Source organism: Oreochromis niloticus, linkage group LG10 (assembly GCF_001858045.2).
Source record: "Oreochromis niloticus isolate F11D_XX linkage group LG10, O_niloticus_UMD_NMBU, whole genome shotgun sequence".
NCBI lineage: Eukaryota > Metazoa > Chordata > Actinopteri > Cichliformes > Cichlidae > Oreochromis > Oreochromis niloticus.
This window is the reverse complement of record NC_031975.2, coordinates 3,338,128-3,365,317: the sequence shown is the minus strand read 5'-3', so window position 1 is coordinate 3,365,317 and position 27,190 is coordinate 3,338,128. Positions and strand designations below refer to the sequence as shown.

The following is a 27,190-nucleotide window of genomic DNA, read 5'->3' as shown; positions in this document are numbered from 1 at the left end:
GCATAACAGACTGCATTGTAACTGCAAAAAATATGATCTAGAAAAAAACAATCGCACAACCGGCAAATCATAGAGGTACTATAAAGCCAGCAAAGCTAGCAACTACAGACACCAGCATCCACCTGTTACTTAAAGGATTTCTTAACAAACACACCTCCTTCCAGTTGAAGAAGAAGGTGATGTAGAACATAAATGATCTCGACAGAAAAACCATTTGTAAGAACATAAACATAATATGATGGAAGACAAGTACGAAAAAAGTATTTATTATATTATTTCATTTATTAATTTATTAGTTCATTTAGGAATTTATGTATTAATAATTCCTCTATTTATTGTCAATTAAATGATCAAATAATGAATTAGCCTAATGTGTAGATAACAAAAGAAAAGGTCATTTGTAAATGAAATTACATATGCATATTTTATTTCATAATTCATTATTAAATCACGAAATAGCTTTCCACTATGTGATCATTTTGACCCAACTTTACTAACTTACTCGGTAACTTCACGGGTAAGTGTGGTTGTTTTCTTTACCTTCAGTCGTGAACACAGCCACCGTGGCATTTAAGTACTGCTTTGCTCTGCATTGTTGGTGGCAGGAACGCGGAGGCCAGGCTCTGACTGTGCTGCTGTAGTGCTAGGACGTCATCCACGCTTGACTGACGCGTGAGTCACGGCAGTTCATTAAGTGCTTCAACGAGCCTAACCTGTAGGGCCACACGCGCGGGAACCACTGCATGATTTGTGCTCTGGATCTCTGACCAATGCTGATATTGTCAGATTCAGTCCTACTTTATTTATTTAGACGTGGATCTGATTATTCTGTGGCGTTCTCATAAACGTCCTTCAAATGGCTCACGGGTGGGGTTTTATTAGCCCGCCGCCCTCTGCATTGTACTTCAATACATCGTGCACTGTGGGCATGGAGCTCAGTGTATAGAGATGGGCTTCGGCATAGCCTTTGCACGCTTTTGAAGGCCCTCCTTATGTGCAGTAAAGCCTGTGGACTGCTGGACACGACTCTCCCGTTTGCACGGTGGAGGAGCTGTGACGCGTCCACATCACCAATGCAAATGAGACTGACTACCCCTCCTTCTCGTCCCCATCACCTCCTCTTTCTGTATCTCTCTCTCCCTCTGACACACACAGACACACACGCACATACACACGTACTGCCTGCGCTTTATATCGCCGTGCCAGCCTTTCGGGGCGACGGAAAGCAGCACTGGCTGGCTGAGAGAAAGCGAGAGAGAGAGAAAGAGAGAGGGAGAGCGAGCTTATATAACAGCTCTGGGAAACGCCGAGGACACACTCGGTGCACAATAAAGCGAGGAAAACAGCGATCTTAACGGCTATAAACTGATAAGTGATCGCGCAGTGGAAGGATGCCGCGCCGCTCCGGTACTGAAGGTAAGCCGCACGGTCCAACATTCAATACTGTAAATGGTGGAGGCACAGTGAGGGGCTTTTAAGATGGAAGACCTCGGCTTCTTAAATAGGTGATGCGTGTTTACTCTCGCTTGTGATTCATTTGTCTTTCAACCTCCCATCCCGTTCCACTAAATCAATTCAGCCACGCGTCTTTGTTTTTCACCTCGAATGCACAACCGCGAGTTATTTTACGCGTAAAAACGTGGAGTTGAACATAACTTGGGCACTCGGACATGATCGGAGACTGTTCACTGAGCAAACTGTTGCTTCTATCATAGGGAGCATCACCGCACCCCTACTTTTTTTTGAAGGGGGGGTGGAGTGTGTCTTAGAAGGCCTGAGATGAAAAGTAGAGCTGAAGGGCATGACGGTGTGTGACGGCCACCGAGACAACGAGGCATTAATGGATCTCATCGGATGTTCACTTCACTGCTCCACTCTTCAGTCAAAGTGTCAGGCTTCAGAGAACACTGCGAACACCACAGTGTTTTTAGCCTACATATTCAGCGATCCTCAACATCTCATCTTTGCATGTTTTTTCCCCCACTCATCACTTATTCATCTCTCCACGGATGAGGCAAGAGTTTGTCTGCGCACACTGCTATGATAATCCCCATTTCATAAGCACCCATAATGCGCTCTCCAGACAGTTTTTATCACATGATAGTTTTTTCAGTGAGATAGTTGAGATTTGGAAGCTGGGAGATAAGGTCAAGAATACACATTTCAAAATCAGGAATCGCAACTTTGGGCAGCAATATGATATAAAAACAAATGCCAACAGTGGAAGCAGTGGAGCAGCACCATCGGATTTGCTGCAAGACGCTGCAAGACAGAAACACAAGCCGATATGTCAACATAAGCCGTGAATCTAATTCACCAGTCGGGCACATCTTTTCCTTTTCATTGTGCTGACATATAGAGAAATACACTTGCATTAAATCTAGCTGCTGCTATTTTTTCTGTTTTCTCCCCCCAGCTTACACCCAAGGATCCCCTTGGAGTCACTGACCACAGCATTGGATATTAAATCTTTCTGGTGTGACACATCCTTTGTTCCACTGCTGATCTCACACTCTGTGGCGCCAAAAGGACCAAGACAATGTGTGCACCTCTGCTAGATCCTGCAGGTCTTGTCATTGTTATGAAGTTCTAAGTAGGTTACAGATCTGCTCTCTCTCCTTACTCATCAAATGGCCTTCCACTGAGCTGCGAGACAGTAAACGGTATAGGAATGGTGGCACCCTTCTACAAGCTGCACTGCCTCTTGAAGCGGGCTCAAATGCTGCTGCTCTGCTTGGGTATCGCCTATCTGATGGCAGGCAGCATCCTGCTTCTACAGCGCTCCAGCATCAGAGTGGCTCAGCCAAACCTGGCCAGCCTGCCCCCCCTGTGGTCCCTCTCTGCACCTCCTACTGCCCTCAGGACTGCAGGCTTGGGCATGAGGGCACGCTCCAGATGGGTTGCCATTCAGGCTGCGTCTGGAGGGGGAGCCAAGGCAGGAGGGCGACACTGGACTGCTTCCCGAAGCCTGGGGGTCCAACACTTGCATCATCGCTGGTTTCACAGTCTGCTGCCAGAGAGTCCAGAGCAAAGAGTCTCCGTCCAGAGAAGCAGCAGGCACAAAGGTAAATAACTGTGCAGAGCTGTGTATTTGTCTGCACATTGAGCTGACGCTGTCCTGCCTCTGTCACTTGTGACTTGACAAGCTTCACTCCTGTTTTCTGTATAGCTAACTAGCCAGCAGACAAAACAAGCACTGGCCACTGCGTCGCCCTATTTACATGTATTAGTGTGCCAGTGAAGTGTTAATGCCATCAACATGCATCATGACAAATGCACGATTCTTTACGTGGAAAAAGATCTTCTCCAATGACTTCTGCTGAGAATGTAAAGCTGAGATTTTAAACACTCTAACACGTTTTAGATCTGCTTTTCTAAAACACCGGGACCTCTGCTATGTCACTGACTTGCACCTGTGTGGCCTTCTCACAAAAGCAAGCAAGTATGTCTGTGGTCAAGCTGAGACACCTCTTCTGCCATTGAATTAAAAACACATATTACAAAGTCCATGACAGCACTCTGGGGAAAAAAGTGACTAAAATACCTTATGAGCGTATTGAGCCGACGGATTTCCCCGTGAACAACATATCAGGAGCACATATGCATGTTTATTTTCTATTTTTGGGTTTTCTTTTTTGTTCAGATGGCCAGGGGCTGGGGAACCGCACTCTCTGCACAGGACTCACATAGTGCACTCACAACAAGCTTCATTCGACATTTATGAACAGATAATCATGACCTTAGAACATTTAGAAGAGCTTCATTATACATTTATATAACATTTTACATTTGGTTGCTTCAGATCTTGTAGATGAAAGATAGAGCTCACTGATCCTCTCGAAACCAGAAGAGTATAAAAAAAAAGGCAGGCGAGCACTAAAGTAGCTTCCAGAAAATAAATTAGTAATTATGAAGCTAGAAAAACGATATAATTTCTTACTTGCGCTCTCTGCTAAGGAGCCCTCACCATTACTTGAGTACTTTGAGATATCCATGGAGATTTACTCTATTGTTTAACTGTGCCTGTCAGCGCCTTTGCCATTTTGCTGAAATGATAAATACATTGGAATTACCTTCGGTGGAACATTTGTTCTTTCAGCCCATTCTTGAAAAGCATCCTGCAAAAGCTCTTAATCCTTTTTTTAAACAGACACTACATGACCATTCAGTCACTAAGTAGGGTAATACAGATGAAAAATGTTTGAGGCAAGAAAGGGATCAGTTTCAGTAACAGCCATCTGGCAAAGGGTCTTTTTTAAAAAGTATTACCCAGGACACAGAATTCAATTACCCAAGTCTATTGTGCCACAGGCCCTGTGAAAGTAGCCGGTTGAAGGGCTTAGAAAAAAGCGTATTTTTGACACCGTTGCTAAACCAAGTATGTGCATTATTTCAGGATATCAGTCCACTTAATAATGAAACAATCACTCGAATTCCACAACATGTATTTGACACTGAAATAAAATCATTTTCATGTAAATACAATATTAAATAAATACATTTAAATTAAATTGTCTTTATATTGTATTAAATCATAACAACAGTCACTTTAAGATGCTTTATTATGCAAGGAAGAGATCCTCCAATAACACGGAGAAAACCCCACAATCAGACAACCCCCTATGAACAAGCACTTGGGGACAGTGGGAAGGAAAAATTCCTCTTAACAGGAAGAAACCTCCAGCACAACCAGGCTCGTGGATGGACAGCCGTCTGCCGCAGTCACTTCCCACCATGACAAACACATTTTTAGCCTAGCTTAGCATAAAAACCAGACGCTGTTGGGTCCTGTCAGCAGCTTCCAGCTGCTGTTGCTGGACTTTGAGGGAAGAAATATCTTACTGAACCTCTAGTGGCCTGATTCCAAGAAATCACTGCTTCTGATCAAAAAGCGTTTCTGTAAATAGCACCCCACAAAGTCACCGTTCAGTTTTTGTGTTAAGCAAACAAACTCCACCATGATGGCAGAGTCACACACACAGAAAGGTGAAAAATGTTAACTGGAGACTTTACTGATAGGTGGCCTTTTTAGCTCAAACGCAAACCAAAGCAGCAATCTCCAGGCTAGCTGTTTATACACACTTTTACTGGTTCCAGCTCCTCAAATGAGATGTGATTGCTGCTATTGTGAATATTTGTGTACTGGACTACTTGCTGAATAAAGACTGGCTCTGAAAACCTATGACAGTTAATTGACTTGGTAGCAAATGAGTTAATCAAAAGATCAAATTATAATGAAAATAGGTACAGTCTTAGAGACAGTGTTACATCAATATCAGTTGCAGCACCATGTCTAAAATAATTTAAAAAGCGCTTTCCTATTTAGTAGAATAGGCAGTGTAATGGAGAGGGGAAATGCTGCTACTCACTGTGAGTCAAGCAGTAATAAGAAGCTAAATCAGGACTATCATAAGGTGGTTCAGCCAAGGTAGGCTGCCATTAAACAGCTCTTACCCATCCAAAACAGTCTCGTTATCCAAATTTCACAGCTTAAATCTCTGGACTGAAGCCCAAAAGCTTCAGGCCAGCACACATTATCTGAATTTTAAAAATGTGATCATGAGTTACCGTCCCCTGTTTGTATTAATCACATAATGAAAACAAATACTTACAATAAGAATCCTTTAAAAGAGATTTTTTTATTTTAAAAACAAATGTGAGGACAAGACACTGCGTGTAGGTGGTTAAACACATCTCTCTATGGTAGTTCATTTATTGGCTGTGGTCTGCTGACATATCAGTCCCGCTCCGCTCTGGACTTCCAAAATGGTACAAAATCCCAAAAGGTATTTTCATGATTTTAGTCTTTATCCTATCTTTATTCAGTGGCTACTCTCACACAGAGGGCGTAGCAGTAATAACATCACACAGCCAGATGGAGAAGTTTGCACATGCATTTTCAGTTTCATATATTCATGGATTCAGGAGCTCTACCTGTTCAAACATTTTATAATAAAAGTCAGCGATGTATAATACTTTGTATCTGCTGCTGGAAGCCCTACACATTGCAGGAATGAGTGACAAATGTATTTATATGTAAAGTACAAATAAGGAGAGATGTGTAGATGGAGATATTACACAGTATTTGAAGTTTCACTCAGTGCTGTAAGTGATTTGTACACACAGGTGGCAGCAGTGCAGCGGTCTGTATGGAGTTTGCGTGTCTGTACTCATGCTTCCGTGTCCTCCCAAAGCCCAAAGACACACGTGCAAATAGCAAATAGGTTGCCTGAACTTAATAGGTCTCTGCATTAACTCTGTGATGTGACTGGCAACTCTGAACTTCAGACTAAGAAGAAAAGTGATTTCCATCCGCAGTAATTTCTATTTTGCACCATGGCTCTTTCCTGGAGCCTTCCATGCGGGTATGTGAAATGCTCAAATTAGGCAGAGGAGCAGTTCATTACAGGGCAGGCGTCAGTAACAGATATGACACTGAATAAGTCAGAAACAGAAACAGGAGATTAAGTCAGAAAAAGAGGAACTGGGCAGGAGGTCGGTTACAAGGTGGGTTTGCAGATAAGGAGCTTAAATAGCATGCCCTCTATGAAATAACCATTTGGATATGTGGAAGTGTATCGGATGTGTGCTGCTACTGAAATCAGTTAATCTGCAGCTGAGCTTGACTTTGTGGCTTCCCTGAATTAACGCTGCGCTTGATTTTGTCCTTGTTAAATGCTTTCTCACTACTGCAAACACTCGGTTTGGTTCAGGCGAGCAGTGGCGGCTGTATAGAGCGTGCATCATTCTCACACACAGCTCCTCCGCATAATGTCTAGACAAGTTCAGGGCTGCAGTGTGTGTGTGAAAAAGTCTTAACAGTCTTAGGAGTGTTGTGTTTTTCAGCATCCGACACCCCGTTGAGATGATCCTCCTCTCATCCTGTCTCAGGTCAGCCTGTAATGCATCGAAACCCTCTTTGTTGTCCTTTTTTTATGACGCTGCTCACACTTGTGAGGCTTTTAGTATGTAGATCCAGCAGCGAGGCTATGAACCCCCTTCAGCGGACTTTAATGGACACACACAGTTGCTACCCGTGCCAGCAGCACATGTCCTCATTCTTGGCCATCCTGTCATTAGCCTCCTCCATCCAATCCTGCGGGGAAGAATCAGCTCCAGCTCAGCCATCTGTCTTGGTGTTTAAGAAAGCGGCACAATGGCAAGCCAAAAGTGCAGTCGTTTCTATCATGTCTGGGAATTCAGGCTGATTCCCTCCATTAACCCTCAGCTGCTATTGCCCGGGGCCTCTTCCTCACTTTGATTAAAACAATGACCTGCACCGCCGGGTGGCTGAGAGGCATGGGGGGGGCCTCACCTTGGGTGATGCCATTTGAGTTTCTTCTTTGGTAGTCCCAGCCTTTCAGTACTTTGAGGCAGCAGCTACCGGTGTACTCCTGCATTTGTTTCTCGGGTGCCGGCGGCTGGTGACTCAGCCTGACTCCAGCACAACAGGCTGGACGAGCTTCAGAAGACATTGCAGACTGATTGAATCACAAATTCGATACGGTGATGCTTGGCCTGCCAGAGATTTCACAGCCCATTGCGTGCTTCCGTCTTGTCTGCTCACCTTGCTGCACATTCCGTCAGTCCCCGTCACATGCACCTCTAACACTTATTAAATCCTCTCTTTGACCAGCTGGCATCGGCCTATTTCGCCGCTGGTAGTAAAGCGAGAACAGAAAGCCAAGCCCTTCGTGTCCTTGAAACCTATAAACATCGATACACGTAAATTTATTTTAGGGATTGCAAAATAAACCTAAAAGCCAAGTATGTGCACGCATTCCATCCACCAAAAACTCAGTTCCTGAAGGACTAACAACATCTAGCATGTGGCCTCAAAACATAATAGTGTCAGACTCGAGGAGGAAGATGGAAATTAAATATGCACACAAAGAAATGCATCAGCTCCCTGGCACGCTGAAAATGAAATTTATAAAGAAAACTTTAATGTGTCAGCTGAGCAGAGTTTGATGTTGCAATGTGGCAAAGACAGGGATTACATCAAAGACTGAATCTGGGTTACATCTTATATGGTGCCTTAATCTTGTCAGCACATCATAATAGTCTGCCGTAGCCTATTATGCGTTACATCCTTCTTTCTGCACGGGTGATTTTTATTCTAGTGGAAGTAAATAGGTTCACAGTAATGTAGAAATACGAATCATCTACATTGCTGGATAAATCAAGCCTTGCCATGTTATAATTTAGTTGGATGTTATGGCTCACGATACGTGCTGCTGTGCATAATAACTGTGAGTAAGTGATGACGCAAAGGCTGTTTTGGCTCTGCCACTCTTGGAGAATGTGTCCAGAGCCAAACCGAAGATGCCATATCAAGTTGCAGAGGAGTGTGTCGACATGTGTGTGTGCAACATGGACCAAAGGACATACACAATTTGTCTCATTTCTGTTTGATTTTAAAAAACAAATGTGTTCTAAATTTGCAGGACATTATTTAGTTTGCCAGTGGTGCTAATGGTGATTATTTTTATGCCTTATGAGTCTGTCACTCAGTTTAATTTGGCCAATAAAGGATGCAAGGTGAAAATTAAGGGAAACTCCAAGGTCAAATAAAAGAAAAAAGAAATGCGTTGCTGGAAATCCGTCCTATTCTTGAATGACAAATAACCAATTCCTGTTTTATTATTAGATTTGACCATAAATGTACACTTTCCATTCAGCCGCCTTGGTTTTGTGATTGCGCACGCTGAGTGCCACCACAGGACTTTTCTGCCTGAATGAATTTTAATTTCACATTTCTTTTCTTCATATAGGAACCTACATCGGATGCTTCCTTCACAACGCCAGTGATCGAGCCCTGGGAGGGACCATGCTTTACGACCTGCGCAAAATGACCAGCTCTTTGTGTCAAGACACCTGCTCGGAAAGGTAATGCGTTCACAGCGGGCTCCTGTGAAGGGACCACAGAAAGCTCGCTGTGTGAGTAAATGCTTTGGATCTCAGTCTCCTCCATGAATGCCTCCTGTGTTTTTGAGCTATAGCGGAGAGCCAGGTGGCTGGATGACAGTAAAAGATGAGGGGGTGAGGAGTGAGAGAGGGGAGAATGAAGAGCAGGCCAGGACAGAAGGCTCGATCTGTTGCAGAAAAAGGAAGAAGGGAGGTGTTTGTGTGTGTGTTATAGAACGCTTAATGAGCTGAGTCCAGCAGTCGGTGAATAAATCAGTGGTTAGATATGTGCTTTTCCTGTGGACGTGCTGTGGTGTGAAAGTCTCTGACTGGGTCAGCGTGAGCCGAATAATCAGCACTGCCACATCCTCAACAAACCTGTTATTAAACATGTAGAGACAGGTGGAATTTTCAAACACAACTCAAGGAATGACCTGCTTGAATTATTCCTTTTTATATGTTAGCAGCCAGGAAGCAGAGCATCCCCAGTGAAACGGGAATAGCCGAGGACAGATGGATGCTGCCAGGCGGATAGCTGGCGCTTCCATCTCAAACTCAAACCCGCCCTCTGCCTGTCCACATGGAAGGCAGTCTCGTTACCTGAGCGAGCCAATTACCGCAATGAGCAAAAGTAAAAAGTCAAGGCAATTTATGAGCAAGCTTCAAAGGACATACATGAAAAGGTCAGTTTTGATGAGGTCTCTGTCTTTCCCAAGGAGCCTGGATAAAGGAAGAGGAAAGGGGGATGAGTCACAAGAGCCTTGATATGTAAAGTACAGATCAGAGGTGACTGCAGTGCAGCCAGAAGAAGGCATTACACAGTCAGGAGAGTGCAGAATGAAAAGCACTGATGGCTATCACGGGGAAACTGTACGTGTAAGCCCGGAAACTTTGAGTTAAATGATAAGTTTGAAATGTTATCGAAAATCCTGTGGGAAAGCATAGCCAAAGGGCAATAGCTTCAGGTTATGGATTGCCATTGGCTAGGGCAATAACTATCAGTGTGTGTGTGTGTGTGTGTGTGTGTGTGTGTGTGTGTAGTGGTTACCAGTTTGCAGGTCTGGAGTATGGAGCTGAGTGCCACTGCGGGAATCGGATTAGCAGCCCTCGGGCTCCGGAAGAGGATTGTAGTCTGGTGTGTCGGGGTGAGAGGGGGTCTCCCTGTGGCGGCGTAGGCCGTCTCTCCATATACAAGGTGGAGGAGCAGCTGCCAGGTCACAGAAAATGTGAGTCGACTTCCCTCAGGGAGGACACGGCACCGTTTACTATTTATACCCTACACGGGCTCTGCAGACGAGTGAAGAAATGACTGAAGTTAAATTCTCAAAACACAACAACACAGAAAACGTAAAGCTATGCACTCCCCACACCAGCATCTATAACGCTGCCACATGCCGCTGTGCAACCAAAGCCTTATACATATAGCACATTTGATTCCTCTTACCAGGAACTAACTTAGAGAAAGCGCCGACAATCAGGTGACTGGTATGGATAGCAGTTGTGTTATTGTAAGGTCTTTACCTTACCACATAAAGGACCTTGTTGTGATTTGGTGCTGTATGAATAAAACAGAGTTTAAATTGAATTGAATTTAGTACCACAGGATCCAAAGTTTCTACTGTCTCAGCTCAACATTTTCTTCTTTGGTGAATCCATCATTTCAGAGGTTTACTGCCATCACTTTTTGTTGTTTTCTTTTCTCTAGTGCAGGGGTGTCCAACTCCCACACAGCTGAATCAAATGGTTGGATTACCTCTTCAGCATGCCATCAAGTTTGGCAAAGGCCTGGTAACAAGCCATTCATTTGATTCAGGTGTGTGGGAACAAGGATGTGTCTAAAAGCTGCAGGACAGTAGCTCTCGAGGACCTGAGTTGGACACCCCTGCTCTAGTGATGTTGTCAAGTTGGTCAGCGTGTCACTTTCACGGTGCATTATTCATATTTTGTTGGTCAGTAAAGATGTGTTGTAGATGCAATGAGGGATGATTGTTTTGGACACACAACCAGAGAAGCATCTTTCACATTCGTCATCTTTTGTCTGGAACCACCCAACGTTACTCAGTTTTTGAAGGTTTTACAGTCATTTACTTACAAATGTGTCTACATATACTTAACCATAACTTTGCCCTGTCTAACCCAGTGTTGGCCAATTACTTGAATAAAGTGCTTAGTCACTGATTAATGATTACTTCTCCAAGAAAATAATCCCATTACTTTACTGGTTGTTTATTTTCAAAAGTAATTAGTTACTTTATTACTTAGTTACTTTTTAAAAACATGAACAACCTGAATAAGTAATAAAGCAACAGACCTTTCAGCCCAAATCTATTTTTTTCTGCATAATCCATCATATAAAATCGAATCAAATGAAAAATCCTCTGTTTAAAAATTGTTTTATTAGTTTTAAACTTTTGTGCATCAAGCAAAAATTTAATTATATGCAACAGTCTCTGACAGCATAAATATGATTTTTCGCTGTTGCTGCCACGGACGTCGCACGCCATTGTCGTGAGACACTTTCACAAACAAAATCACGGTTTTGTAGCACAGTAATGCAGCGTGCTTACTAGGAAATAACAGCAATCTAATTACTTTACTGCAATAGTAATCCCTTACTTTACTCGTTACTTAAAAAAAGTAGTTGCATTACAGTAACGTGTAGTAGTATTAATGCGTTACTGCCCATCTCTGGTCTAACCTAACCACCCCGGAAAAAATTTAAAAGTTTGATATGACTGATGTGAACCAAAGAATCAGATAACTTTTGGGATTCACAGCTCGGAGCAAAGAAGAAAATTAAGTGAATAACAATGAAAAGCACAGCAGGATAGGATAAGGATTTGTCTTAGTGCATAATATTACAGAAGGAAAGGGGAAGGTGTGTGAAACGGTGGGGGCTTTATTCATAAAGGATTATCATAAAAAGGTATTTATCAGCCCGTACATCAACACACACACACACACACACACACACACACACACACACACACACACAGCTTGACCTGATTTGCATAAATGAACCGATGCCACTTGTGACTAGAATGATGCATTGTATTAGGTTTACACCTAATACAAAATAAATTAAGTAATAAATGGAGCAACAGCGAGCACATATTTAAACCATGAATAAATAATGAGCAAACATTTAATATGCTACTAACAAAAAGAAATGCACTGAACTCCTTCCATAAGAAAATGTAAGCATGTAATAGTGTTTACTCTCCACTCTAAACGTCCTTGTCTGAGTCATCTCAGACTGTGTGACAGACTGGCTGAGATGTGTCAGCATTTCTTTAGCTGATGTTTAAATTGACAAATCCTTCCATCGCCGTTCCTGCGGTCATCATATTTGTCTGATGCACACCTAGAAAGCGGGCTGCATTGCTGCGACAGCCATCTGCGAGCTGTCATCTGTTGATCCTCAGACATGCATGAGTGACAAATCCTGTTGATTCTGGTATTGTTGTACTATTTGTAATGCAAAATAATAAGAAAGATATAACACAGCAATGTCCTGTTCTTTGTTATCTTTCATGCCATTGCTTCCTCTCGGAAGATGGTCTTGACAAAATTGTCTTACTGTGTAACTGGCAACTGTGCTTTGTTCTTATTCCACTCCTTTGCTTCTTTGCAGTATTATGCCAAGTGTAGCTTTAAATTTGACTGGTGATATTTGTTTTGGAGTCAAGTCCCCTCACTGGGTTTGTCAGCCCCAAACACGCGTCTTTTCATTGTGGCCAAATAGCTAAATTTTTGTCTGATCTGACCATAATAGCTTATCTCTGTGATCATCTGCAAATTTCAGTTTGAAGAAGCAGGGATTTCTTTCCTGGTCAACACCGTGTTAGATGGCAATGTAAATCTTGCTTCACTGTAGACAGTGACGCTGGTGTTCCAGCAGTTTCCAGTTCATGGCAGGTTTGAGCGTTAGTGGTTACTGAATACACCCGTCTGATTTCCTCTCATATGCCCACATAGAAAAATTGGTATGGCCCAGATCTGGCCCACACAGTGTGCTTACACATGGCCAAAATACCGCAAAGAATGACAGCCCTTTGTTGGCCCAGATCTGGTTTGCCAGAGGTGGCCCACACATTGGCCAGCACAAGGCCAGTTGCAGACACACTGCTGGCCCTGTGCTGGCCCAGAACAGTTTCAGCTCTGGCCCCAGATGTCAGCCTAATGTGTACCTTAATCAAGCCATGTAATAACAACATGTGCCGGAACATAGTAGTGCGAAAGTAACATGACAAAACTCTGTTCAGACAGTGAATGGACTGATTCTTACATAGCACTTTTCTCCTCTTGCAGATTACTCAAAGTGCTCTATACATCATGCCACACTCATCCAACCACACACACTTTCTCTAAACTGAGTGCCTTCTAACTACATTCATACACATTCACACTCTTGACATGCAGACTGGAAGAGCCAGGGTTTGAACCACTAACCTTCCGATCAGTAGGTGACCTGCTCTAACTCCTGAGCTACAGCTACCCAGTGATGAACATGAGTAAAGCCTCACTAGGTTTTGGATAAAGTGTACACTCACAAACCTGTCAAACCTGCATTTGAAACATTGGCTACTATAGCAGTATAGTATTGCAACATGGCATTTTCCAACTAAAATAGGAAAAGAGGAAGATAAATAGTGCCATCATTGCCAGACCTGGCCCACATCTGGTTGACATATGCCCTGCCATGACACCAGTCAGTCAGAAGTGCCAGCTTGATGCCGGATCTGGGGAAGACCAGCTTTCTATGAGCCTGGGCCACATAAACCAAACCATAATCGGACCAGATATGGCATGCCATCACATAAACAGTGCCATCTATGCCAGACCTGGCCCATATCTGGATGACATACCACTTACCATGCCAGATGTCAGCCAGCAGTGCCGGCCTGACACCAGATCCAGGCCAGACCTGTCTGCTATGTGGGTGAAGGTGACAGTTTAGGTCTTCTTCCATATCCTGGCAAAGTGGCGACACATTTATATATTTCATGTAACTTGTACTTACATAAAATTGTTTGAACTGATGATCTTGGAATGTGCAGTTATTTAGAAATGGTTGTAAGAGACCATGCTACTCATGTTGATCTACAGTTCCCCTTCTTGCTGTTATCGCTGTGAGTCTTGGTCAGTCCAGTCACGTCTGTCAAATTAAATCATTTTTGTGCTGGCAAAGAGAAACTACCAGTATAGTCTACCATGATTACTAGCAAAGAGTTAATTACATTGGTCTTGTTAAAAGTTAAAAATCAGCGTAGAACTTGTAGCACCACTTATTAAAATATTTAAGAGTATATATCTACGTACTTGAACCTGTATGTGTACTTTTGAGTCTATGTGCATTAGGGAAAATCCAAAATAAATGTAAACTTGTTTTTATAGTCATTAAAGACGTATCCTGTATTCCACCCTGAAAAACAAACAGTTCAAAGACATCATTAAAAGCTCCAAATTACCATGACTTTCATGCCCATGATGAGTGTACATAAACCTCTGACTGTATATTATTTGCCATTCACATTTAGATAAATACTTAAAGTTGTATTATCTTAGCAGGATGTCGCACAAAGTTAATCTGCCACTTTTAAAATGTCAAGCTTTTAACCTGTGTTGCTGTTCTGGATGGTCCTTAATGCTTCATTTTCCTTTTAAACCCTTTTTGACAGCTCATTACTCTTCTTTGTTTTATGGCTAAACTCTTGACTGAACGAAACTAATTGTGTATTAGCCCCACAATGACCACGACACATCCAGCTATAATGATTATCTATAACTTTTTCTTATAAAAACTGTTTTCACTTGTGTAAAGATTTGCACCGTCTTCCTGTTGCAGTCAAGGGCGAATCTATTATATAAGCAGCTGATGATCATAAACAATATTAATATTCATGACTGGAAGCTTCGGCATCTCTGGAGATTTGCAGCTGACTTGTGAATGTATTACACTGTGTACCAGAATTCAGCCAAGTATGGAAAGATAATTATCGCAGAAACCCTTTGCATTTACATTTCTTTGAAAATCTGACATTTGCTACTTGTTTGTATAGAAATAAATGCTCCCTAATGTTGACCAAAGCAAGGCAAACCTTTCAAATGTGTTTTGCAGTCACTAGCAGAGAGCTATTCCTTATCATCCCCGTGTGCGTTTTTCCTCCTTGCAGTCAGAAATGTGCACTACCGAGGTTGCTTCAAGTTGCTGAAAAGCATCATCGGCACCTTCCCCGTCTACTCCTTTCAGCCGAACCTAACCATGCAGTCCTGCATCGAGACGTGCACTGATAAGGTTTGAATTTCTCCTCTGCAAATTACAGAAATGATGATCAATTTATTGCACACTCTACTTGTGGTTCTCCACTCAGGGAGCTGTCTTCTCTTCCAGGAGAACACATGTAGGAGCACAGAGCTCTTTGGATTTTTGCTGAATATTTTAGATTTAATGTGTCTGTAATGAGATGTAGATACTCTGCATCCTGCGCTGAGATCTTACTCTGTGCAGCTGTGTCTCCTCCAAAAAGACTGAAATATGGATGGTAGAAATATTGGCAGTGACTGCATTGTGATTAATTCTCACCGTGCAGTGTGTGTTTATGCATGCATATCATTTGCAAAAAAGTTTCGCTCCAGTGTCCTCGTGTTGTGACATTGAGCATTCTAACCTCCTGTTACCTGGCAGAGTGAGGAAAAATAAGGGAGTTGGGATGTTCTGCAGATTTTTTCAGCTGAGCTGAGATGACAGATCACCCTTGGCTAGATTAGAAGTCTTTGAAGAGAAAAATTGGCGTGATGAGTCATATGACAACCTGAAGAACATTTGTGCTTTTGGTTTGTAGGAGCTCCCACTGGCTGTGTTCAAGAAACCCCACTGTTTCTGTACATGGACGTCATCTCTTTTCAGTCTCAACCAACAGTCGGACAACCAGCAGTGTGTGGGGAACCACACCATTGCCCCTGCACTCACAGCCTCCACACAGCCTGACCACTACCAAGTTTACCATACCCCTGTGCTTGGTGAGATATTTGTTACACAATGCAACAATGTGTCAGTCATCGACATGTGTTTTCTTTGTAAATGTATTATTTTGAGCCCATCCCATTTTGCCGTGTCAGTCATTTTTTGCAGACCATCCAGTGTAGGTAAAGTTCCAGTCTTGCTTTAATTCTAAAAGGTTCCTAAAAGGAACAAAGTCCCAACTGAGAGACTTTCTGTGACTACTGTGTAGTTTTCTTGGGGTTAGATGCTTAGTAAAAATGAAAACAGTCTTCATCCCAAATTTCAGCTCTGATCTTTCCTACTGCAATTTGTGCCACGTAAAGAAAAAACTCCATTTCAGGCTCTCTGCTACAATACTTACTATATATTCTCATACATATTCTGATATATTCTGATATTCTGCTGATATATTCTGATATTCTGCTGATATACAACAGCTGAAACAAACAAACAAAACAAAAAGAAAACTGTGCTTCTAGACTCCAGGTGCAAAGAGAGGATGTTTCTGCCTCAAAGATCCAGTTCCCTTGTGGCTCTCTCTAGTTTTCCCGGGGCAGGCAACACCTGGGTACGACACCTGATCGAGCTTGTGACCGGCTACTACACTGGCAGCTTCTATTTCGATGGCACGCTGTACAACAGAGGTGGGGAGAGCACAGTCCGTGTCCTGAAATGAGAGTTTAAGTGGGTGCTTGATGAAATATTGCCCTGCAGCTGACTGTTATCTATTCATTTATTCATTGGTACCAGGTTTCAAAGGCGAGAAGGACTACTGGAAGAGTGGCCGCAGCATTTGCGTAAAGACCCATGAAAGTGGGCAGAAAGAAATTGAGATGTTTGACTCTGCCATCCTGCTGATTCGCAACCCTTACCGCTCCTTAATGGCTGAATTCAACCGCAAGTGCGCCGGACACTTAGGACACGCCACAGATGCCCAGTGGAAGAGTCAAGGTGATGTAGTCCAATAGAATGGAGTGGTCTATAGCTCAGCTGAAGGTCGCTATAGTTACTGCTGCATAATGTCCTGCTGTTGATGATACAACAAGAGCAGACAAGAAATGAACGTCATGAAGCACCTTTATATTTACAGGCCAGCACTCAGGACCCACTCCTCAGTACCAGACATCCACCCTTTAAGAAAAGTCAAAGTTTGTCTAAACTTTGTTCAAAAGTTGTCTTTTTAGTTTGTTCCACTAAACAATTATCTGTTGAGTAAAGTCTAAAAAATGGAATGTAGCATTCAGGCATAGCAGACATCAGATCACACCCTTCATTGTGTCTCATTGTGCGTTGGTTGAGCTTTTTGGGCGAGTCTCTGCACGGTCGTATTGTTCCCACATACTTGGGCGGTATAGCGAGATTTATGGTCGAGCATAGGTGATGTGTTCACTGTCCACTCCAGCCAGGGAACTGCTTTCCAAGCAGATGCTTACGTTACCTGTGACAATCAGAAGCAATGAGAATCTTGGAGGGCTGGATAGGAGTGGTTGAAACCGTAAACGTGTACGCAGACGGACCTTTGCGAGATCGTAAATCTTGTTATTGGCGCAGCCGCGGTTAGGGCCGTTCTTGATTGGATGTAGCTTTATGCTTTTCACTTTTTTTTAACAGATCTCAACATCATCTCTTTAATATCTCTCCTCGCAGGTTTTAATTCAACTTTTTTTTACAAGTCCCTTGAACTGAAATGAGTTTGCGTGGACTACATTCACTTTACTCACAGTATAGAAGACTACATATCTTATGATGGTCAATCCAAGAAAAATTGAGGCCTCAGCTTTACCTACAGAAGAAAATAAGATATTTTAAAGGTTCTGTTCATGCAAATGTGAAAGTCTTTTATCCCTTGCTGTAGTCACCTATTTAATAGATTTTATTTGCTCTGAGTTTTTAAATGTCTGCCTGTCTCCACTCCATACAGTGGGGTTAAAGAAGACAGCATTCATGCTGCTCACAGCACTGAAAATGTTTGATTTTCAAAAGACAGTGAAAAAGCAGTTTCTTGGTCCCACTGAAAGCTATTGACAGAGTGTTCTGTGGATAATGCAGAATACAGATGAGTGCGGACTGAAAGCTACTGCTGTGGCATCATGCTGCTAAACCATCACCATGCTGCATTACTTCTTGACAGTTTTTTCCTTTGTTTCCTACAAAATGTAACTACAATATCTCATGTATAGTTTAAGAACGTAATGAATGTCATTTTAAAAAAAGTTAAAATATCTCATTTCAGTCACAGTTGAGTTCCAAGTTTAAAAACACCTCGATGCTTTCATCAACCCTTGTATTTGGCTATTGGCTGCTCTTACACAAACAAACTAAAACGCCAGTTCCACAACCAGTTAGTGAGATCCAACAACGAGCCAGCCTGTCTATACCACAGGCATATACACACACATGCTGCCATCTGTACTGTCTCCTCTCTGCCTGCTTCCTGGCTGACATTCCAGTTTCACTTTTTTTTCACACGATGATGAATGATGTTTATCATCTGATTGCAGTGCATGAAATCATTTGATTTATAGTCTTCACCTTGGGAGTAACTATGTTGAAGTTGTACAGCCGTTTGATATCCACACAGTGGAGCTCTCCACAGTTTTTATGCATATTTTATTCCATAGTTTGTGTCATAACCAGTTGAGTCATTGTGTCTTCCACATTCACACAGATAAACATTCACTCAGATGATCATTTTGGACATGTAATTTTTTTTTACTTAGTTCTGCAGTCAGTTCCTTCAACACTGACACACACACACAAAAAAGAAAATTCTGAGGAGCATGCAGACAAAAATCCAACATCTATGTGTGATTCCTGATCAAATTAGCTATAAATAATCCAACTGTACCCTCTTTCACTTGCAGAATGGCCCGAGTTTGTCTCCAGCTATGCCCCCTGGTGGGCATCTCATGCTGTGAGCTGGCTGAAGTTTGGCCGTCGCCTCCTGGTGGTGCATTATGAGGAGCTGCAGCGAGATCTCCTCCCCCAGCTCCGGCTCATCACAGCCTTTCTAAACGTCACTATGACAGAGGAGAGGTTTCTGTGTGCAGAGAGCAACCAAGACGGGCATTTCAAACGCTCAGGGGCTCAGCGGCCCTCTTTTGACCCATTCACTCCCGACATGAGACAGATGATTGACTCTCACATTCATGCTGTTGACCAGGCGCTGCAGAGCAGGAACTTTAGCGGACTTCCACAAGAATACCTCCCCAGATGATGATGTGAAAAGGTCATGAGGTAGTTCTTTAAATGACTGGTACAGCAGACGTGTGTGAGAGGAAAGGTTTCCACCAAGTGCTCTGTGGGGAGCAGACACACGCTGGCTAATGTAAGTGGCCCACCTGACTCTTTAATAAACCAGTCACACTGTGAATTCCCGTAGAATCACAGAAACTCTTTAGAGGTCACTGGAGAAAACATTTCGATTCATTGTGAAATTCTACAGAGAACAGGTATGAAAGCGTCAAGGCTAGGACTGCCTCTATGCAAGCAGCAAATATGATGACTACTCAGAAAGGATTTGTTAGCCAGCAGATCTGGATGTATCTGTATATCCTTCAGAGCTGCTGCATGCTGTTACATGGACATGAACTCAGAAATATGGTGATCACAATGAAAACTTCTCCAAACTGTATGAAATGTTTCTTATTAGCATTTTATTTCATTAAATACGTTTACTTTGAGCTGGGTGCAGTTGTGTACACTGGCGTCACTTGAAACGTGTCTCACTTTATTGTTACCAGGTGAGGACAGGTGTGTCTCCATTTCAAGGGTGACATTGGGAGTGTTTGTGTATCTGCTGTTCGGTTTGTCACAAAGAAAGCAAACACGTGTGTGCGCTTGTAGATCTCTTAGCAAAGGACTCACATATTGCAGAAGTGCAGATGTTTTTTATTCGTTCCTGGAATAACCTGGGAGAACAGTGCCACCTGGTGGCTGAATTTGAAACAGCATCTATCAGTACCACGAACGCTGGTGTAAATTCTTTTCACTGCATTCACCATTACATTTTAATTTTTTATTTGAGTCATGTTGTTGTGTCTGATGTTAATATGAAATATATCAAGGACACATGAATTGAATGAATTGCACCATAGACTGCTTAGAAACCGTAGCACTGACAGGGGATTTCTTTAAATCACCCCGTAGTTCTTCAGCTGAGACACCTGAGTTAGAAAACACAAACACTGCAGTTGTCTTTACTCGCGAGGGCAGTCATGGACGCGAGACCTGCGTCTCATCACTGTCTGTGTGCTTTATTTATACTTTTCGTCCGTCCGTCTGTCCGTACACAAAGATAACAGAGTTATTCTAAGAACTCTGAGCTGAGGTTCCCCTTTTCTAAATCTGTATGTTCTTACAGAAAGAGGAAGCTGTAAGTTGTTTATCACACAAAAGTACATGTCAAAAGTCATTTGCTTAGTGATAAATAAAAGAATACATTTCATGTAGCTGATCACATATACACAATTTTCTTTTAACATGCCCTCCTGTTTATCAGAGAAATGAAATGTACACGTTATCAGTAAGTAACTACTTGTCTTTCACATTTTCAGTTACTACATAATTAGTTGCACTTCATCATCATCTTACAAACAGGAAAAGAAGTCTTCATGATCTTCATTGGTTTCGGTATATCTGCGTATGCTGTGAGTGATAAACTTATCATCTGTGAAATTACAGCTTTTAAACAAGGAATAACTCAAATAAAGAAAAGCAAAAAATAAAACCAGGGAAACTCCAACGCCGATCAACAGTTCAGCACCGATCAGCACCTCTCTGACACAGGAAAAAAAACACATCTGAAAATGAAGGATTCATGCTGGGCTGCTGTCACTGTGTTCATTCACTGCAGCAGAGATGCAAACAACTGATCCCAGCAACGAGCTAAATGTTTGCCTCCTCTATGAGTAAGCTTTACTCCAAAACCCAGTCCCTGCTTCTATGAGCTCATTTTGGACTACTACCACTTAGAAATTTGTTCTTGTAACAAATATCCCATTCCACTGCCCACCAACACCTATCTGATACAGTACGTCAGAACATACAGGTGAGTGCAAAGAAAAGATTTGAGACAGTAGAAAGCTTCTGAAATTGGGCACAGAAAAAAGAGACAGAATGCAAGAAGGTGGACATGCTGCTGCTAACGAGGTGGTTTTACAGGGGAGATTCTCAGTCCAGGTGTTGCTCAGACAACACAAAGTACAGGCTCACACCATCACATGACAACAGAAACTTTGTGCGTTGTGCAATCATTCACATACATACTCATGAAAAAGAAGACCGACCAGTGTTCGGACTAGGATGATATACTTAACACCAGAAAGAAAATATGCTCTTTCAGGTGGATACATGCATATATATCCATCTTCTATGAAACAAATAAGTCCCCTTTGGCCACCGTGTGGCTTAAATATCAGCTAGTGTCTGAGATCAGTCTGCTGCAAGTCGTTTTAGAAATTTCATGCATGTGCTACATCTCTCTCCAAACCTCCAACAGTGTGATGGGTTTCAAATCTGCAGTTTGACTAAACCAGCCAATGAGTCTCCCTTCTTTCTGAACCAGTAGTTTCAGTTTGCCTGGAGCATTGTCCTGTTGAACCCTCTACTTGTAGTCCAGCTTGGATAGCCTTTACCAGCCTGTTTTTCAAAGGATGTAGGGTTCATAGATGAATAACCAACTGTTGAGTCTCCAAGGCAGCAAAGCAAGAACATGTCTATGCTTCAAAGTTACTCTCCAGAATAGTTCCCCTTCATTTGTGCCAAACAAGACTGCTGTTATTGTGATCAAACAAATTTCTCTTTCATGTCCAGACTGCATTACTTCAAAAGGCCAGGTCTTTACCTCCATGTTCACAAAGTGTTATTCAGCTGCGTTGTTCCTGTTGGACAGCAAAGAAGTTTTCTGGGACATCTCTCCTGCATGATTGTGGACGCATGCATTCTGATACTAACAGTTACCTGATGGGGATCTTGGAGTCTTCTTTTCATATTAAACAGTACGCTAGTTAGCCTGAATTTGTTGGGACATCCAGTCTCACACTAATTGGCAGTCATTTACAATCCACTTGTAGGTGATTGTCTTTACGGTGGAATTATTCATTTTTAATAATTTGCAGCTCTTTTTCGTATCCTTCGCCAGATGAACAGACAGGCTGAAGAGCTCTTCAGTCCTTGGCATGATGACACCAGACACTTCAAAATCAAAGAGGATAGCAGGTCATCAGTGCCAGATCTTTGAATATGTCATGTTTCTAACTCAAAGAAAGCTGTACACACTGGAAACTACTTTAAAAGTTTACAGGATTTAGGATTATAAAATGATTTGAAAAATCATGTGAAGTTGTTGAATATTGTGTGCCATTTGTTAGTATACCATCTTCACTGCTTTGTTTCAAAGAGGATCAAATGTTTATTTATTGAAATACAAAAAAAATCCAACAATCCATTCGAAACAATCCATTTCATTTAGTGTTGTTAATTTTTTTACATCACTTAGTGTTAATGTGTACTTATTAGTAACAGTCAATGATGTTTTAATCAATATTTAGTGACTGGCAGATAGTTGGCTTATAAAACAACTTTTCAGTAATTATCCTAATGATGTTCAGTATATGATACTTGTTTTGGGACAGCTTGGTGACACGGTGCCATGCTGCCTTGAAGCAAGAAGGTCCTGGGTTCATCATTCATCATTCAACATCATTGAAAAAGTCCTGGGAGTCTGTGGAGTTTGCATGTTCGGCAACTAGTAGTTCGGCTACTCCAACTTCCTTTAGCTGAAAATATCGTAAGAGCCGTTTTGTCGGCTGTCCAAGGTTCAGCAGTAGTGCACCCTCAGCAGCTGTACTTCACAATCGCTGCAGCACATGTCCAGCGCAAGAAGTGAAGAAGCTCATGGTGGTGAGAAGTGACCGTCAGGGGAGAGCAGACACAAGCTGACCACCAGTGTTGGTCAAGTTACTTGAAAAAAGTAATCAGTAACTAATTACTTCCCCAAAAAAGTAATCCCGTTACTTTACTGATTACTTATTTTCAAAAGTAATTACTTACTTAGTTACTTTTTAAAAACACGATTTACAACCTGAATAGATAAAGCGATAGATCTTTCAGCCCAATTCTACTTTTTCTGCATAATCCATCATACAAAATGTAATCAAATGGAAACGTCTCTTTTTAAAACTTTAAATCTTTTAACTTTATGCATCAAGCAAAAATTTAATTATATGCAACATTCTCTGACTGGAAGAAATTTGTTTAACATTTAAACCTATTTTCTGCACATTCCAGCACATAAAATAAAATATTTTTTTGTGTTTACACTCACTCTTTCAAATAGATGCAAGTAAAACACAGCAGAAAATAAATAAAATCAAAGACTAGCGGTTGTGTTGCTCTATTTTCACCTGTAAAGCAGGACTGGGGTAGGCGGAGGTTTGCCCTGGTGCAGGTGTGCCGCAGTGGTCAGTGGAAGAATCCACGAGTTTCTCTGTGAATTTCACATTACGTCGTAGCGCACTCGGTGGTTGCTTGGAAGTTTAGGGGTTTTTTTCACTGTAAAAAGAAGTTTTCTTCCCACGCACAACGGACACTAATGTTTTTGTCACTTTTTATGGAATCAAACTCAAAATAAGGTCAGTACTTCCACGCTTTAAACGCTGCACGCTCATACTCTCTCCCGCACTCGATATATTATCCGTTGTTGATCTGCACACAGCTGTTGTCACGAACGTCGCACTCGCTTACATCACTGTCATGAGACATTCTCGCAAAAAAAATCACGGTTTTAGTAACGCAGTAATGCAGCGTTCCTACGGGAAAGTAACGGTAATCTAATTACCGTTTTTGCAATAGTAATCCCTTACATTACTCGTTACTTGAAAAAAAGTAATCAGATTACAGTAACGCGTTACTGCCCATCTCTGCTGACCACTACCGGCACACTTTAGCACCAGAGGTTTTCGTAAAGCTTTTATTTTGGTATTTCTGTTGGCCCGTACAATAAATTTGCATGTTAGGTAAATATTTAGTTTCCTGTAAGGTTTAGATTTAACATTTAGATTTAAATATAATATTTAAACATTTAAAATTGTGTTTTAAATATAAAAAGTTACAAATATTTTAGTAAATGTTGTGAAAAATGACTCAAAAAACATGTTTTTGTAAGGTTTTGAGCTAAATGTGGAAAAATGTTGCTGTTAATTTCAGCATGTTTCTGTTTAAAAACGGTGCCCCGTAGCGGTCTCACCCCTTAGGCTGGGATACACGTGTGAATTGGATAAGTGGAAGAGAATGGATGGATGGCTAATACTTAGTAGCATTTGTGTGCATGCATGACATTCAAAAAGTTTCAACGATTTATTGGTCAAAACCTATAGAAAATGATCTATGAGGATTTTAAATATCACATTACTTTGGACTTCTGGCCTCTTTTTCAAGGTCAAACTCAGGTCATATTATAATTACTTCCAAATATCATGCCACATTTGACCTCTGACCTCACTTTAACATTTTACATCACATTTCTTTCAAGATGACCCCAAAACATGTCCTATCTTTAAAGAAAGGGTTGTCAAGAAAAAGAGAATGAGCTGCCGAGTTAGTCATGCTACACTTTTTATTGCACCACAAACTTCTTACAGTACATCTAAAAATAACAGATGAAACAAAAGGAATATATAAAAAATAAAATAATCGTCCCTTAAAAGTAAACACTACCCAGAGAGTGAGCTGCTGTGGTGGAGGTCTGAGCGCTTCTAGTTTTTGTGTTGCTGGACTCTGAAGTACACGGACATCTTTTAGAATCGTGAAATCCCACTTTGTTGTTTGCTACAGTGGTGTTAGTATCACCGCTTATCCACCATTTTTTGCCGAGATAATATTTGTGAAGTTATTTGATAAATATTTGAGATCCAGTCGCACACAGACATTAAATAAAGACAGTTTCTGGTGGGGAACCGAATCAGCTGCTAAACCTGAAGTAGTTCACTGGTGGTGAGTTGACAAGCCTCATCATGCTGATTGTCTGTAACAGTTGTGTTACTCCCAGAGGACTGAATGAGTTTGAAAGTTAGCTCAATTAGCGAAGCAATGCCATAAGGCCTCACAGTCAGGTGTCTGTCATAAACACTGCATGGACTGACAGCTAGACTGGGTTATATTAAGACATGCGGCAACATCTGCTTAAACAGTATGGGATGTCAGAAGTAGTTCCTTTATTGGCTTTTTCTCCTACTGATTTGCAGACATAAAAATCATTAAAAGTGCAAAAAAAGAGAAGATTTATTTCACTGAAAGCAGAACATTCCACAGGAAGAAGAAAATGAAGATGCAGCCAGACTGCAGATGCTGTTGCACTCAGTCCTGTCACACAGCCACGATCAGGCTGGTTACTTGACCAGCACAGACAGTGGGACGAGATAGTCCTGACAGCTCATGAGGGATCTCAAAGGACATGAAATGTCACTGTCAGTAAGGCTGCAGTGTAGTCACAAAGTACAGTGAGGAAAGAAGAGTTTCTGTGACAATAAAAAGAGTTAATGCATAAAACCCCAAATACTGACTACAAAAGCCTTGTAGTCAGTGTGGGAAGTAGTGCCCTTTCTACTTCAACATGTACTACAGCATTCAGCAAGAGTAACTATTACATCCTTAAATACATTATACTTTCAAGTGATACTTTCGACGCAGTATTTTAACTCTATATTTTGTACAAGAAGCCGATCCTGATATCAGTTATAGCTCATATGTAGGTGTGCTGTGGTATCTGCACCAACATGTTAGCAACAGATCCTTTAAGTCCTTTAAGTTGCAAGGTGGGGTCTCCATGGACCAAACTTGTTTGTCCAGCACTCACAGATGCTCAATTGGACTGAGATCTGTGGAATTTGGAGGCCAAGTCAACACCTCAAACTCACTGTTTCCAAACCATTCCTGAGCCATTTTTGCTTTTTAGGGGAGCAAATTATCCTGCTGAAAGAGGCCACAGTCATCAGGGAGGTGACTGATGGTCTGTAAATGGTCTACAACAATATTTAGGTACATTTTTCAGTAACGAGTAATCTAACTAATTACGACGTTACCGTTACTAACAAGAAAAGGTGGTGTGAACGCCTTAATATTTTTTAACACACAGACAGTTGAAGCTGTCTTCAGCTTGTTGGGAGCTGGGGGGGGGTGACGTAGCAGCAAGATGCTACGCCCGAATTCTATCATCAGGTTTGCTGTCTAAGGAGAGCGTAGCAAGCACTCTCTGCTTACAACCAAAAATAACCCAAAACCAAACAAAAAAAACACCCCTTTCCTATTGGTGGCAAAATCCCAAAATGTACCATGTCAACCAATGTTTAGGAAGAGGGAGAAGTAATGGCGGGGAGAGAGAGAGCAAGTTTTCAGATGTGAGAGATTTGTGGTATTTAGCGTGTTTGGAGTGTGTAGTGTAGACAATAGTTTTGTTTTGTGTCAGAACAATGAGGCGACTCCTGAATGTCACCAAAAATGCTGCCAAAAAGCCTCCAAAGGCAGACTGCAGTGTAAATGCTCTCTCCAGGTGGAAAACAGGAGAGTGATACACCTCCTGCTGTCAGGCCTGCAGGTATCAGGCTTGTGATGTGCTCCTCTGTCTTATGTGGAGAGAAATTATTTTTTGGAGTGGCACAAATAATTTGTGTGGCATCTTATTTGATCCAAAACATCTGATTATTCTGTAAATAGTTTGAAATGGTTATTTAAGAAATTCCTTTACTGCATTTTTAGGTAAATAGTTGGATATAACTTTGTTGTTTGCAAAACTTGTGCATAGGGTTTTAAAATTTACAATTTCTATTTGCATTTCAAGTTATGAAAACGATTCATTAAACATAATTGTGGTTGATACAGTAAAAAATAACTTTTTTTCTACTCTGATTTTATGTTTTTGTCTGATTTTAGATCAATTGTGTTAATATAATATATCAACATGAAAAAATAACTGTAAATTCAGACGTGTGAGGTTGTGCTGAAAAAAATGATACCAAACAAGGCGAGGTAAATTAGGTTTTAAAGGTGAAATGTAGAGGTAAAATCAAAAGGAGTCAAAAATGGCCAATTCTACCCTGAACCTGCAAAGTAACACAATAGTTACTTTTCCTAATAATTAGTTATTTTTATATTATTGTAACTCTTACTTTTTTGAAGAAGTAACTAGTAACTGTATCTAATTACTTTTTCAAAGTAATTTGCTCAACACTGAAAAGTTGTCACGGCGGTGGAGTTGACCCAAATGCAGACACGGGAAAG

At 41.6% G+C, this 27,190-nt stretch overlaps 1 protein-coding gene across 1 annotated transcript; it reads left to right on the top strand.

Annotated features, from left to right (window-relative positions):
* Positions 1–1,089: 1,089 nt before the first annotated feature.
* On the top strand, positions 1,090–19,601 carry wscd1b (WSC domain containing 1b). The gene is made up of 9 exons (XM_005454588.4): positions 1,090–1,416; positions 2,417–3,065; positions 8,775–8,889; positions 9,949–10,133; positions 15,084–15,205; positions 15,753–15,930; positions 16,393–16,557; positions 16,664–16,864; positions 18,778–19,601. The coding sequence occupies exons 2-9, from the start codon at positions 2,672–2,674 to the stop codon at positions 19,128–19,130; spliced, it is 1,713 nt and encodes a 570-aa protein (XP_005454645.1). The 5' UTR covers positions 1,090–1,416; positions 2,417–2,671; the 3' UTR covers positions 19,131–19,601.
* The last annotated feature ends 7,589 nt before the right edge of the window (positions 19,602–27,190 follow it).